Consider the following 16,941-nt stretch of genomic DNA (forward strand, 5'->3'; position numbering starts at 1 on the left):
ATCTCCTCCACTATTTAAGTATTACGTGTCAAAAGTGAAACAAAAACACTCATGTCAAATACTTTCACTTTAAAAATGAAACTATTCCACTAACTGAAACAATCACATTTCGATACTGTAGTGACAGATACTTTCACAGAGAGAGAAAGAGAGAAAGAGAGAGACAGAAAGAGAGAGACAGAAAGAGAGAGACAGAAAGAGAGAGAGAGAGAGATGTATATGTATACATATACATGTATATGTACACCATTTCGATACTGTAATGACAGATACTTTCAGAGAGAGAGAGAGAGAGAGAAAGAGAGAAAGAGAGAGAAAAAGAGAGAGAGAGAAAGAGAGAGAGAGAGAAAGAGAGAGAGAGAAAGATGTATATGTATACATATAGATGTACACGTATATGTATAGATATATAGATCTATACATACATGTATATGTATACATATGTGTAGATGTATATATATAGAGAGAGAGATGTACATGTAATATGTACACATATATACATATATACATGCATACAGATATCTATACATATATACACCCATCACACACACATACACATGCACACAAACACACACATTAGTAATTTGTTTTCTTATCCAAAACTACATCAAAAGTACTGAATGGATCTTTATGAAATTTGGAAATTATATTCTTTGCATAACGTCCATAACTCCCATGAAAATTCATATATTTTTGATGTTGATGAAATTTTAACCCGAACATAACAGATGAGCATTACTTAGAAAATGATGTCACACGTTATCGAGGCTACCATTCTTTCTGGATGTGCAAAAGGGGATGACGTCTTTATTCCAAGAATTCCTCTTACTCCATCAGGAGCAGACATTCCTTTTACATTCAGAAGACTACAATTCCCCCTTCGTGTGACTTTTGCCATGTCCATAAACAAATATCAGGGTCAAACACTGTCTGTAGCTGGTCTTCTCTTGGAAGAGCCCTGCTTCTCACATGGACAACTGTATGTTGGTTGCTCAAGAGTGGGCAGCAACAAAAAACCTATTTGTATATGCTCCACAAGGGAAAACAAGGAACATAGTTTTCAATGAGGTGTTATAATCACAACAGCAAGAAAGTATGTATATGATCACCTTCTTTTACGAAACTTCATTGACTTTCATATATTTATATTGATATACATATATATACGTGTGTTTAGGTGTGTGTGTGTATATACATCTCTATATATAAAGATGATGCGTAGTCTAGACGGCGTTTTTAGATTTCATTATTCTCTTTAACCCGGGCAACGCCGGGTATTTCTGCTAGTATATATATATATATATATATATATATATATATATATATATATATATATATATATTTATATACATTTAATATATATATATATATATATATATATTTATATACATTTAATATATATATATATATATATATATATATATATATATATACATTTAATATATATATATATATATATATATACATTTAATATATATATATATATATATATATATATATATAGTTTCTGCTATTTAGGTGACCAAATGAGTAATGGTGGTGGATGCTCTGAAAATATTGTTTCTCTCAGTAGTTGTCTGTTCCTTCATCTGTTTATCTGTGTGTGTGTGTATACCAATATCCATCTGTCTGTTTATCAAGCTATCTAACTTATTGCCTATCTAGTCCTTTTAGCCATCCAATTTTTTTTTTCATCTATTCCATGTAAGTAGTATATATTTACTCCATGAAGTTATACATTATCTCAGTTGTCTGTTTTTGTTTTCGCAATTTTTTTTCTATTTTTCTTTTTAAGTAAAGATGCGATATTGAAAGAATATATTCACCTGGTCACATCCTGAAGGACAGACATCAAGGTCAAAAGCAGCTGACTCTGATTCAGAGCCTTCATCTGTGTCAGTGATGTCACTGTCTTCAGAGCTGCTTCCATCGCTGTCTTCATCAGTACCTGTGGAGAAAATAATTGAGACAGACTCTTTATAATATAGACATAGCCTGGAATATATGAAATCCTAAAACCAAGATGTCACATAAAAGGCACTGGTGCTAGTGTCTCATAAAAAGCATTGGTGCTGGTGCCATGTAAAAAACACTGGTGCAACATAAAAAGCACTGGTGCTGGTGCCACATATAAAGTATCAGACCTGGTGTCATGTAAAAAGCATTGGTGATGGTGTGATATTAAAAGTATTGGTGCTGGTGCCATGTAAAATGTCCTGGTACTGGTGCCATGTAAAAAGCACTGGTGATGGTACCACATAAAAGTACCCAGTACTATCTGTAAAGTGATTGGCATTAGGAAGGGCATTCGACTGAAGAAAGCAAGCCAAAATAGACTCTGGAACCTGGTGCATCACCTGGCCTTTGCCAGTTCCTGTCAAGCTATCCAGCCCTTACCAGCATGGAAAAAGGAAGCTAAATGAGATGATGATGATGATGATGATGATGATGATGATGATATACATTGATAGAACTATATCCTTATACATACATGAATAGAAACACATATATACTAAGTGAAAGAGAGGGGGAAATGAGTTATGGCTGCCTCATGAGGCTTATGAGGATCAGGAAGCTGCAGTTTATCCAGATCTCAGAGGTGTTCAGATGACTGAATGTATACAATTCCACCCCACCTGAATTGCATCACCACCCTCTTCATTGCAAAGTTAATTTCCAGCTGTTGTCAATGTTTTCTTCAGAAGGTAGGATTGGAACAATGTAAAATGAAGAGCTTTGCTCAAGTATAAAACACACCGTCTGGTTCAAGAAATGAACACATGACCAAATAATCATAATGCAACATCCTAGCCACTAGACCACATACTTTCCACAAAGAGAGAAGGGGGAGAGAGTGAGAGAGAGAGAGAGAGACAAAGAGAGAGAGGATGTGGAATATATATTTATCTGTTTCATTATTGTTGTTTAGCAGTGAAGGCATGTGGCTTCATGGTTAGGGCATTTGGCTCATGATTGTAAGGTTATGAGTTCAACTCCTAGTGATGCACTGTGTCCTTGAGCAAGACACTTTATTTCACATTGCTCCAGTCCACTCAGCTGTATTTCAAAGGGCCAGCCTTGTCACACTATGTCATGCTGAATCTCCCTGAGAACTATGTTAAGGGTACATGTGTCTATGGAGTGCTCAGCCACTTGCACATTAATTTCACAAGCAAGCTGTTCTGTTGATCGTATCAGCTGGGATCCTCATCGTCGTAACCAATGAAGTGTTCCTTTTATTGGTGTTTAGCACCAGGTGCATCCTATATAAGTAAACCTATAATCAAAGGCACATCAGCAGCCATGACCATCCTGTCTTTTTTCTCTCTGCAGAGAGACCAGGATCACATTATTTAATATATCCTTTTTTTTAAGATAGTATGATAAGATTTGAGATGAGGCTTCCGATATTCTTCCCAAATTGATTTCAATCAATATAGCTATTTCAACTCCATCACCAAAGTTCAAGCACTCCAGTCAGCTGAGTGGCTTATTTGGAGAGCCTTTCCTGGTCCTTTAGTCTACTTCCTTCAATTATATATTTTTGAGCCAACATTTTTTTTATCAGTTTCTGATGCCTTCTTGTCTTTTTCCAGTTACCATCTTCTCTCCATTGCAACAATGTCTAACCTTTGCAAGTGGAAGATATCCTTACAGCTTCTTAATTTCCTACTTCATTGTCAAACTCAAGGACTAGTGGCACTTACGTAATCTCATTGCTTCTACTCCTGCTATCCTTAGAACTTTAGCATTTGAAACTGTAGAAAGAGCAAGAGCAAGAGCCATGTCTTCATCTTGAGGGTTTGTTGCACCTGCCTCTGATACAGTCTGTCATTTTTTCCTGCATTGTCTTTTTTTTTTTTTAATTTAATATTTTCTTAATTTAGATCAGTTGTTCTCAGCCATTTTTTTGTTTTGTTTATGGACCCCTTTGATTCCTATTTTACTCGGGAGGACCCTCATAATCATTTGATGCTCAACTCTCTAGCATTCAGATTATTCTGTCAAATGTAATACTTATTATTTATTCACACTGTTTTGAATCAATAATGCATTATCTCATAGCTAGAAAATAAGGACAAAAAAAAAATGTAACCTAAACAGAGTTACATATTATCCAAAAGAAGAGGCAAAATTAGTTTAGGCACTGACATTCTCTTCAGACTAACAAGAAAATAAAGAAAGCAAAAAAGAAAAATATAAAAATAAAGATATGAAAATGGATTAGTACCTTCTGTTTCTTTTTTCTTTGATCTCTTAATCTTCTTCTTGAACACTTTAATGAGGTAATCAGCAAACTTATTTTCTCCAATTGTTGATACAAGTGTTCCATGAAGGGCTCGTTCACGTTCCAGAAGTTTGTCAATATCTTTTATTTTGTTATCAATTTTGGCCTGACATTCTTGAACCTAAAAGAATACATACAAAAAAAAAAAAAAACGGGAAAGTTTCGTTTGAGTTGGGGTTCAAGGAGTGAGAGAGAAATGTACTGCCTAAGTTTTGGTTTTCTAAAAGTAGATCATGGATTTCTGCTGTTCTATCTGAGAACCAGTCACTGGATTTATGAGGTTTAAATCCCACTGACGAACTTGCAGCCTGAATTACTTTTGTTTTGAAATCTTCCCATAGATTGTTTGGGTCAAGATTGATACTTTCTGTAGCATTGTGGAATCTTTGCAAGGGTACCTTAGGACCAGACTGTTGATTTTTAAGCATAATAGAAAAATCTATTTTTCCACACACTAGATGATAGTAAGTCTAGCTCTCTGCCTCTCTCATGACTTGAAGGAAAGAAACGTCTTTCATATCACATTTCTTGATCAGAATATAATCTATGAGATGCCAGTGCTTAGATCCAGGGTGCATCCAGGTGGTTTTATATTTATTTTTCTGCTTAAACAGAGTGTTGGTGACAACCAAATTATTCTCAGTACAAAACGTCAAAAGAACTACTCCATTTTTATTGTATTTTCCAATCCCATGTTGACCTAAAACAGGCCATAAAACATAGTTCTTTCCAACTCTTGCATTGAAATCTCCCAATATAACCAGCTTGTCAGAAATTGGTACTTTCCTCAATAATCATATCATAAAACTGTCTTACAGATTGTTGGTGCATAAGTACAGTTTAATACAGCATGACATGATCCGGTCAGATATATCACTTAGAAGCTCTGTAATGGAGGATACTAATGTATTCTTGAGAGCAAACCCAACATCAGATACTTTATGCTGACCCTTAGGTAGGCCTCTCCAAAAGATAGTATATCCATAAGTAGGTTCATTTACTTGACCCTCACCAGAGAGACGAGTTTCAGAGAGCACAACTATATCAAGGGAATATTTCTTGAGCTCACATGCCATAAGTGCAGTACGCTTTTCTGGTGTACTGCACTTATTGCATGCGAGCAATCAAGAAGTGTGCGCACATTCCAACAACCAAAATTCAAAGGATGTTTATTTTTACTTTTTCTTGAAGATTGTTTGACCATAGTAACAGGATGACCAGGTCCAGCCTGTGATATACTGGGACACCTGCTGAGCCAGACCTGTTTCTCTGACATTCTCAAGTCTTTTTTGCCATTTACTGAATCTGTTTGAGACATTTTAGAGTAAGCTACAAGTGCATTTTTAGGTTTCTGCCAACCAACCAATTTAATGATTTTACTCAGATTTGGAGTACAGAAAGTACCTGTGTCGATGAATAATTTTCAGTGGGTGTAGCTTGCATATCGAAAAATCTATATAAAATCACCAAGATGCACCCAAGATCTATATATTTATATACATACATACATACATACACACATTTATACACACACACACACATTTATACAAACACACACACAACAGTCTTCTTTCAGTTTCTCTCTACCAAATCTACTCACAAGGCTTTGTCAGCCTGAGGTTATGGTAGAACACACTTGCCCAAGGTGCCACACAGTAGGACTGAACTCAGAACTATGTGCACCTCTGCTGATTTTCTTGAAAAATTATAGTCAGCACTGATATATTATGACATTTCTTATCCAGGTACACCTAATGTAAACAACAATGAAATAGAAGATGAAAAATGGGGCGGGGGAAGAGAGAGGGAAAGGGAAGAAGGAGGAGGAGGAGGAGGAGGCAGGAGATGGGAAGGAAGAGGAAGGGGAGGAAGACGGAGGAGGAGGAGGAGAGGGGAGGAAGAAGGAGGAGGAGGAGGAGAAGGGAGGAGAAGGGGTGGAAGAAGAAAAAGAGGAGGAGGGAGACACGTTCTTACCTTTCTTTCCATATCAAGTTTTTCTTTGAATCTCTCTTCGACTTTTTCTGCGATGATGTTTTCATACTTTTCATATTCTTTTAGTAAAACTAATTCTTCAAAAGCTGTTATTTCCCTGCAAAGAGATGGCAACTTTATTTCTGGCTACATTTATAAAATCAACTCACAAAATTAAGTGGTTTCACAACTTTAGTATAATTGTCATAGAGCTAATGCCAGGTACCGTTATTAGACCAATTTTTTTTTTCTTGATAAAACACATATACTCATATACACAGTCATACATATATACTTTCAGTAAAGTACATTTAGATACACATACACGCACTTATGTATCATGTAAAATTCAGTCATGTATAACACACAAGCACATATATTCCCTGTGAAATACATGCTCACATATCCATTTACATATTGGATTGGCAACTAAGTTCCTGCCATTTAAAAAAACTTTTTAATTTATTGCGTTTTTAAATTTTGGAATCTATTCTTTTCAAGAATTCTATTTTTGAATCATTTTGGAATCTATTTTGTTTTTTCTAGTTAATTTTAGTTAATTTTTGTTTATTTTCAGATCATTAAAATGGAATGTCAAGTTAAGAAAAATGAGCATTTTTGACACCTCCTTCTTTTTGCTTTTAATCAAGGTTCTAAGTCTGCAAAAGCTGCTCACGACAGTTGTGCTGTGTATGGAGACAGTGCCATAGATGAAAGAACCACTTGTGATTGGTATGCCAAGTTCAAAAATGGAAATTTTGACCTCAAAGATGCACCTTGCTCTGGCAGTCCAGTTGAGTTCGATGAAGTGTGATTAAACCAACTTTTGCACGAAAATTCTATTCAAACAACAAGGGAACTGGCAGAGAAAATGGAATGCTCGCACACTGCTATAGAGAAGCATCTTCACTCGATGGGAAAGGTTCAGAAGTATGGAGCATGGGTTCCGCATGCTTTAAGAGACAACAACAAAAATCAACGAGCCACAATCTCTGCTGGTTTGCTTGCTCATCACCACTCAACTCATGGACACAAGCAACCATTTCTTTACCGAATTGTTACTGGCAACAAAAAATCGTGCCTGTACATCAATATGAAGCAGCATAAGGAATGGCTTAGCCCCGGTAAACAAGTGACACCAGATGTGAAACAAGATCTTCATCCGCGTGAAATGATGTCGTGCATATGGTGGGACTGGGAAGGGATTATCCATTATGAATTGGAACCAAATGGTCAATGTGGAACTTTATGTTCAACAGATGGAATGACTCAACACGGCTATTCAAGAGAAAAGACCTAATTGGCAGCATGGAGTTCTTCTGTTGCACAACATCGCCCGCCCTCATATCACCAATATGAACAAGGAAGCTATTCAAATGCTTGGCTGGGAAGTGCTGCCACACCCGCCGTACTCTCCTGATTTGGCACCAACGGATTTCCACCTCTTTCGATCTCTTTCAAATGCTATGCGCGGAGTTTCGTTCAATACTGATGCAGAACTGAGAGCTTGGTTGGATCAATCTTTCGAGTCGAAATCAGGTGATTTCTACTAACGAGGTATTGAAAATCTTGTTGAACGTTGGGAAGAAGTTGTAAACAACAAGGATGAATACATTATTGATTAATTAGTTGTTATTTTTTATTAACCTTTTAAAAAATTTAAATTTCAAAAAACAGCGGGAACTTAGTTGTCAACCCAATAAATTACATAGGTATATGAATAATTCACTGTAAATTACACTGTGTACACAATTTTAGTCCTTGAGTAGTAAGTGTTATTTTCTATTTGCTTACCTCTAAAAAGTATGAAAAATGGCTAATATTTCCTTCAAAATTTCCTTTTGTTACATTTATTCAACCTCCAAATAACCACCCACAACACATGGCTATGATCTTCTCCGACCACACCTGCTCTTGATCAGTGATGCACATATTGTCAGTCTCTAAGGGACAACCAATACCCTGTGAGTAAATTTGGTAGATGGAAACTGTATAGAAGCCCATTGTGTGTGTGTGTGTGTGTGTGTGTATGTGTTTCCCCTCCAATGCATGACAATTGGTGTTGGTTTCTTACATCCCTGTAATTTAACAGTTCAGCAAAAGAATATAATAAAATAAGTAGAAGTCTTTAAAAAAATAAGCACTGGAGTTGGTGTGTTTGACCAGAGCCCTTCGAGGCAGTGCTCCAGCATGGCCACTGTCCAATTACTGAAACAAGTAAAACACAAAAGACATAGTCGAGATATACAAACTAACCTTAAATTTCCTTTTTTAATTACAACATCTAAGAGAAATTTTTCATGTCGCAATAAACAAAGCCTTGCATCAAAATCTGCTTTCATCTGCTCTATTTTCCTCAGTAGATCATCTCTTTTGTATTCATTCCTAGATATGTGAAACAAAGATATTGATAATTCTTTAGACAGTGTTACATTACATTATCATCATCATCATCATCATCATTTAATGCCTGCTTTCCATGCTGGCATGGGTTAGATGAGTTGACTGCAACTGGTAAGTCAGAAGGCTGCACCAGGTGCCAGTCTGATTTCTATGGCTGGATGCCCTTCCTAATACCAACCCCTTTATAGTGTGCACTGGGCACTTTTCATGTGCCACTGGCATGGGTGCCATTTACATGACACTGGCAACAGCCACAATTATGATCTCACTTGGCTTAATGCGTCTTCTCAAGCACAGCATATTGCATAAGGTCTCAGTCACTTGTCATCACCACTAGAAGGCCCAACATTCAAAGATCATGCTACTGGCAATGACCACAATTATGATTCATAGGTGCCATTCGCATGACAGCATATTTATTTCATTCTAGGTAACTCACCAGAAAATAAACCCATTTTCTGTCCTGTGCTGTACATGTGATACTCAGGACACATTTCCCTGGTGTCCATGCATCATATATGACACACATTACCAATTTCTTTCAACCAACAGAATATCTTGGGAACTTATGAGAGGAAAGCTTTATATTACTCAGGACATATGAACCAAGGGTTAACTAAAAATCTGGAAACAAACCCGGACATTTAAGACAAGGCTTTGGACAAACAAATGGTTAAGAAACCATTTAAAAGAAAATAAAAAAACATTGATAATTTTTTAAAAATCATTAAGTGCCAGACTACTAACCACATTGGTTGAGTTCAAAACCTTTGAACAATCATTGTTTTGGCCATTAGCAAGTTATACGATTACTGCTTGCTACAATTTCATTTATAGCAAATCGGCTGTTTCTATTTGATGGCCGAATGGTTTGCAGTAATAAAGATTTCAAATTATGGTAAAAAACATTTTTTGATCTCCAAAAATTATATCACTTTTGCCAAGTATAATATAGTAGGAAAGTTGATGGAGAACAATAAAACAGCTGGAGTAATGGAGTACATGGAATAAGTGAGTGTTCAGATCTTAAGTAATTACTCAACCTGTACTTGGTTGGTATTACGGAAAGTCTCAAGGGAATTTATTATACTCTGTGTTCTAAAAAAATACAGATGCATGATTATTATGATTTAAAAGCATCCTTTTGATCTTTACTGTTTAGTCAGATGGGAGGGCAGTGCTTACAACATTTTACAGGGTCTTCAAGCTTAGCAGGAGGGAGGAAGGAAGGGAGAGAGAGAGAGGAAAGGAGGGAGAGAGAAAGAGGAAAGGAGGGAGAGAGAGAGAGGAAAGGAGGGAGAGAGAGAGAGGAAAGGAGGGAGAGAGAGAGAGAGAGGAAAGGAAGGAGAGAAGGAAGATGGAAAGTATCCACAATCTTGAGATCTATCCCAAATACTTGAAACAAACTGGGCTCCACTAAAGGCATCCAATGGCCAAGTGTTAGTGATATGACAACAGGTGATGGATTAACTTTACCATCCAAATAAATCAGAACAGAGCTGGAACAAGCACTACAAGAAGGTTCTGAAAAGTTCTTAGCTTTAAGAGTATAATGAAAGGCTTGGTTGGAGGCCCAACTTTCTGAGTTCTTTTAAAAGGCTTAGAAAAACTGAAGGACTGTTGCAATAAGTATGTGAATCCAAGAGGGAAACATGCTGAATAAAATCATAATCAACTGATCCTCCTGTAATTCCTTTTACCCAGAGCCAGGAACTTTTTAGTACGCCTTCATACAAGTTATTCCATCTAATATCATAATAAATCTACCATTCCACTGCCATAGACAGGTACTTTATTTATTGATCCCTGAAGGATGAAATAGAAAACTATTCTGTATTAGTAGAATAGTATTTACTTGCCTACAGCTCAAGTAATGGTTCTTACAGAATATCATTCTGCCAGCATGAGATGCTGCACAAGAGATACCATTCTGCTAGCATGAGATGCTGCACAAATTCCATAAATTTCTATATGTTTAGGTGGCTTTTATGTTTGTCATTCAGCACTTCAAGCTCTCTGTCAGCTCCATATGTGAATGGCTACTGTAATGCTTTCTTGAGCTTAACAATTTCAATGCTTCAAACATAGTAGAAAGCAGATCTTCTGTGTAGCGCCACTGATTGAAGCAAAAGTAATAAACTCTTGCCTTTGGTTTTAGTAGTCTAGTACCTTAGTCACAGATATTCACCTAATTCCTAGTTCTTTTGCTTGCATGATTTCCACTTTGGTTATAGCTGTTGATCTTTGAAAACTCTCGTTATCAATCATCTGGTTAAAGAATTCCTCTTTTGGCTCAAAGACACCCATATTGCTGCTTTTCATTAAAATCAGGGAACCGCGACTTGTATACTGTCAAGAAATATTAGCAGTGTTATACATTTTCATGCTAGTGTTTTCATAAACTGAAAATAGAGTGTAGCAAATATCTGCAATTAAATCAAAATTCCATAGAAGTGCAAAGACGTTATTGTTTATTTAAATTTCAAATTTTCTTCATAGAATTTCAATGTGTTAAATTTCAAAATTTCAGGATAGGAATTTTCTTTTTAGTTTCCTCCACCCTATTTCAGTTTATGAAATTATGTCATCTTTGAAATTTTAAACCAAAAATAGGAGAGAGGAGGAATCAGAAAGAAAAAGAAATATCAAATGAATCAAAACAACATCATTCAAAGTAAAAGAATGGTCTGAGAATTCTAGAAGATTCTATTGAATCTGGAGGTTTCTGCCAAACCATATAATGGTGTTACTAAATTGAATAATAGGTTATCATATTTTCCAAATTTCTCTGACTAAATTTACAGCCGAAAGAGGTAAAGTATACTCCAAGATAACTTTGGAACAAATATTCTATGTGAAATGCAATAGGATTTGGGAAGATAGGGACAATGTTTGAATGTTTACACTATGATGCTTACACTACCTGTTTGAATTGTGTATCATGTTAACTTGTATGTCTGAAGTTATGGTAGTTGATGTGTTGTATGAATATGTTGAAGAAATATTCTTTGGCAGTAAAGATACACAATGTGGTGTTGTTCTCTGTGAGAACTGTAATTTTCAACTATTGGTCTTGTTTTATAAAGACTACTAGAATACCAAATCCATTATGTTTAATGAAGGAACTATTTGAACCTTTATATACTTTCATTTTGCTTTGCCGTAATTCTGCTGAGATTGTAATCTTTTGTTTTGATTTAGATTTACCTTCTCTGATACCACCTACCTCTCCTTTCTCAGAGCCTTTGGCACACCCTGTCTTGCACAGTTTCCATTCATTAATTTACTTCCTCCATCTCTAAATAGTCTTAAGTATCTTTCCCATTACCTTTTTTCTCTTTCTTCTTTCCTTCTCTCTCTCTCTCTCTCTCTCTCTCTCTCTCTCTCTCTCTGTCTATACCTTCCTCTCCTTTGCTCTTTAGCACTTTTGTTTACACTTTTTTGTTGATGAACTTATTTCTCCATCTCAACATAATTTTAATTAAATATCCTACACATTCCTCCCACCTTTCTCTCATATTCATCCACCCCACACACAAATGCACAAATTTGTTAAATGTTCCGTAAAATGTTATACACTACTTTCTTTCAGCAATTTGAAAGGTGGCTGTAAACAATCATGTTGAGTGTTTATAAAAGACAAAACTTGTCAGTTTAAGTTTCAATTCCACTTAGTGAAAATCTTTGTGATTGTGGTGTTATGAACCAGGCTGTGTTGTAGGGAAGGGCCAGAAGTGGTCTTGAAACTTGCTGTTCTTTGCTGTCATGGCATAAAAGCGAACCATTTTTCCATCATATTGTTACATGTGATGAAAAATGAATTCTTTTCAGCAACAGCAAGAATTCTGCACAGTGGTCAGATAGAGACGAAGTGCCAAAACTCAATCCAAAAAAGAATATTCACCAAAAAAAGCTAATGGTGTTTGTTAGGTGGTCCAGCGCTAATGTCATCCACTACCTTCATGAGATCTGCTAAGTCAATTACAGCGGATGTGTACATCAACCAGTTGGATGAAATAATGAGTGAACTTGCAATTAAACAACTGAGATTGGTCAACAGAGACAATGCTTGACCACATGTTGCACAAAGAACACTACTCAAGTTACAAGAACTAAATTTGGAAGTAGTCTGTCATTCACCATATTCACCAGACCTTGCACCAACTAACTATCATGTTTTCCCGGTATTAGACAACATTAAGCAAGGTAAAAACTTAAAATCTGAAGAAGATGCAAAAACAGCCTTTCATGATTTCAACACCTTTTGCTCTCCTGAATTCTTCACAGCCAGCATTGATAAATTACCAATAAAATGGCAAAATTGTGTTGATAATTTAGGTGCGTACTTTGATTAACTGCATTGCTTTCTGTTGAGATAAAGTACAATAAATTTTCAGTTCAAAATCGGACATTTCATTCTTAATGACCTGATATATATATATATATATATATATATATATATATATATATATATATATATATATATATAATAATAATAATAATGATAATATTAGGGACAAAATCCAAAATTACAGGTAAAAACTCAATTAAAATCAATTTATAAAAAAATAAAATTAAATTGAGCTTTACAGAGTAAAATATATATAAATATATAGTTTTAGAGAAAAGAACCAGGGTTCATGAACTCATCAATGAAAATCCACTGTCACATATAGAAAAATTAATAATTAAAAGCACAATAAATAAGTATAATATAATACAAAGTAAATATCATAAGATAAAGATAATAATAATAATAATAATATTATCTTTATCTTATGATATTTACTTTGTATTATATTATACTCATTTATTGTGCTTTTAATTATTAATTTTCTATATGTGACAGTGGATTTTCATCGATGAGTTGATGAACCTTGGTTCTTTTCCCTAAACATATATATTTATATATATATATATATATATATATATATATATATATATATATATATATATAAAGAGTATGAGGGGTTCAGTTCACTGATGATCTAAATGAATTGGTACACTGAATACGTGCTATAATTGGTCATCCATTAGGTTCCAAGTTCACAGCTGAGGCTGGAGCTAAGGATCGATATTAGGCTTCTGAGCTAATACACACACACACACACACACACATACATATGATGGCTTCTTTCACTTTCCATTTACCAAGATCACTCATAAGGTTTTGGTCAGCTAAGGCTATAGTAGAAGGCAAGGTGGCATGCAATGGGACTGAACCCAGAACCATGTGGATGGGAAGCAAGCTTCGACTGCACCTATATATGTGTGCGCATATATATATATATATATATATATATATATATATATATATATATTCACACACACACAGAAACACCTACAAACATATATATACACACACATACATGCATACATACACACGCACACACATACACACACACAAACACACACACACACATGCACACACAAGCAAACACACACACACACAAACACACACACCCACAAACCCACACACACAAACACACACATGCACACACAAGCAAACACACACACACACACAAACACACACACCCACAAACCCACACACACAAACACACACACACACATATATATATATACATGTGTGTGTGTGTGTGTGTGTGCGTGCGTGTGCATATGTGTGTCTTTGTGACTGTGTTTGTCTTCACTACCATTTCAGAACTGATGTTGGTGTGTTTATGTCCCTGTAATTTAGCAATTTGGCAAAAGACACCAATAGAATAAGTACTGGGAATGATTCACTCAACTAAAATATTCTTCAAAGTGGTGCTCCAGCTTAGCCACGGTCTAATGACTGAAACAAATAAAAGATAAAAGATACATATATATTTACACAAAGTGTTTGTAGTAGTTGATTACAGATACCTTTGGGGGAGGAACATTAGTTGGTGGTGTCTCTAGCTCCTGTAGCATTCGTTCTTTTAACCCCAATACTAGGCTGTTGTCCATACTAAGTAACTTGTTCTTAAAATATAACAAATCCTCTGTTTCGAAGTCATATTTCCTATTGAAAATAAGTAGAAATAAGTATATTTGAGAAGGACCAATGTTTGAATATTATTAAACATAGATATTGCAACACATTAACAACATGAAACAAAAGCTCCAGCAGTTTCATATAAGTTCTGGATAATAATATGTCAAATGACTTAAGATAAGACTTTGTAACACAACTTTTTGTCCTTAGTAGCAACTATTATTTCCTATTTGTTTACCCCAAGAAAATATGAAAAATGGCCAATATTTCTTTCAAACTTTGCTTTTGTTACATTCATTCAAACCCCAAAGAATCCCTATCAAAATATGACTATAATGCTCCTCCACTATTCTTGCTCATGATCAGAGATGCACATATTATCAGACACTAAGGGACATATGCAAGTGATTAAGGTCAAGCAAGTGACAAGGAAATCTGTGGTATTGAGCAGAATATGTGTTATAACGATATTTTTGCTTCAGCAACTCAGCGCCGAATTTATCTGAAATGTTATGGAAAATAGGTCAGTTTCAAAACACTGATGTCCAGGTTACAAAAGCAATGTTTGAAGGGAATAGTAGTCATTTTCTATGGTTTCTAGATTGAATCAAATAGGAAATAACACTTTTTTACCAAAAATACAACCCCCCCCCCCCAAAAAAAACATTTTGTTACAGTGTTATCTGGTACATATGAGTGTTCAGGTTGAATTTCTTGCTTACTAGGACCTTGGTCTTTACTGCTACGGCCTGGAGGAAAAGGATAGATAGAAGAGGGACGAGGGTCAAGAATTGGTGAACAACTACCCGTACTTTAAATTCGTTATTGTACTCATGACTAACTTTTATCTTACTAACAGCACTCTTGTATATATGGCGTATACTGCTTTCACAAGCCATTTGTATACCCCTACCTTCCACAGAGACCACCATATCATGGAGTGAGGTACTCTGTCAAAGGCTTTCCTCAGATCAACAAAGGCTAAGTATAACAGCTTATTCTCAGCTGAATACTTCCCCTGAAGTTGCCTGACTTTGATAATAACATCAGCAGTGTTTCACCACAGCAAAAGCCAAACTGCATTTCATATAGTTTTAATTCTGCTTATAATTAATTGGTCTATAACTCTCCCCATAACTTTCATCACCTGGGCTAGTAATTTTTATTTTTTTTATTTATGCGCCCTTTTAAAGCCTAGTCAGGCTCATGGGCCCGTTTTCCCGGTTTCTATGGCGTATGTGTCCCCCCACCAGCTGGACAGGACGCCAGTCCATTGTAGCGTTACTCAAGAAACAGGAAGAAAGAATGAGAGAAAGTTAGGGCGAAAGAGTACAACAGGGGCCGCCATCACGCCCTGCCGGAGCCTCATGGAGCTTTTAGGTGTTTTCACTCAATAAACACACACAACGCCCAGTCTGGGAATCGAAACTGCGATCGTCCGACTGCGAGTCCGCTACCCTAGCCACTGGGTCATTGCGCCTCCATGGCTAGTAATTTGATGCCTCTATAATTAATTCTATCTAAGGCATCTCTTTTACCCTATTGATCATGATGATGCTATGCCAGTCACTGGGATTATGCCTTCCGGAACGGCCTGATTTACTATACAGGTGATTAGACCATATCCTACTCTACCAGATATTTTAAGCACCTCAGCAGTGACTGCTGATGGACCAGGGGCTTTCCCTGTCTTCATATCTTTAATTGCCGTACTGCTGTCTACTAAGAAGCTGGTCCCTCTGTTGGGTTCACATGGGGGCTGCTCCCTTTCTCATATTCACCCTCCACATTTAATAGCCTTTCACAGTCACTCTTCCACACCTCTTTCTTTTCAGATTCACTAAGTGCAAGCATATCATTATCCATCCATACATACTTATCTCTCACAATACCTCGATACTCTCTGGCACACAGTCCAGCAATCTGGAACACCTTAAGTCTCTGATCTTCATGCTGCAAGACATTGGCAAACCTCTTCCTTTCTTTTTTTTTTGCCTTAACTAGATAAATCAGATCCCTAACTTCCCTTTTAGCTATCTGATATACTTCTTCATTACCCCCACTTTTATACTCTTTCCAAACCTGTCTCTTCCCTTTCATAATTCTGTCAACCTCACTGTTCCACTAACATGTTACACTTGATCTTGCAGAACCTCTGCTCCAACCACATATTTAATCTATTGCCCTCAGTAGATTATCCAGTAAGAACTTCCAGTTGGCCTCTATGTCATATGTCTCTGTTTTTTCCTCCTTCTCATCAAATGCTTCATTGAGAACATCTCTAAATTTCTGCCCGTTT

General features: G+C 36.1%; 1 protein-coding gene across 1 annotated transcript in view; it reads right to left on the reverse strand.

Moving 5' to 3' along the window:
• LOC106873590 (cilia- and flagella-associated protein 44) overlaps nucleotides 1-16,941 on the reverse strand; it is a 192,187-nt gene that overhangs the window by 57,030 nt on the left and 118,216 nt on the right. Inside the window, exons 24-29 of the mRNA XM_014921024.3 lie at nucleotides 14,531-14,669; nucleotides 10,851-11,011; nucleotides 8,516-8,644; nucleotides 6,263-6,377; nucleotides 4,232-4,409; nucleotides 1,827-1,948 (exon numbers count right to left, since the gene is read on the reverse strand). Of these exons, the coding sequence (XP_014776510.2) occupies nucleotides 1,827-1,948; nucleotides 4,232-4,409; nucleotides 6,263-6,377; nucleotides 8,516-8,644; nucleotides 10,851-11,011; nucleotides 14,531-14,669 (844 nt within the window). The remainder of the gene's footprint in view (nucleotides 1-1,826; nucleotides 1,949-4,231; nucleotides 4,410-6,262; nucleotides 6,378-8,515; nucleotides 8,645-10,850; nucleotides 11,012-14,530; nucleotides 14,670-16,941) is intronic.

Source organism: Octopus bimaculoides, chromosome 5 (assembly GCF_046866305.1).
Source record: "Octopus bimaculoides isolate indiv1 chromosome 5, ASM4686630v1, whole genome shotgun sequence".
NCBI classification, from domain to species: domain Eukaryota; kingdom Metazoa; phylum Mollusca; class Cephalopoda; order Octopoda; family Octopodidae; genus Octopus; species Octopus bimaculoides.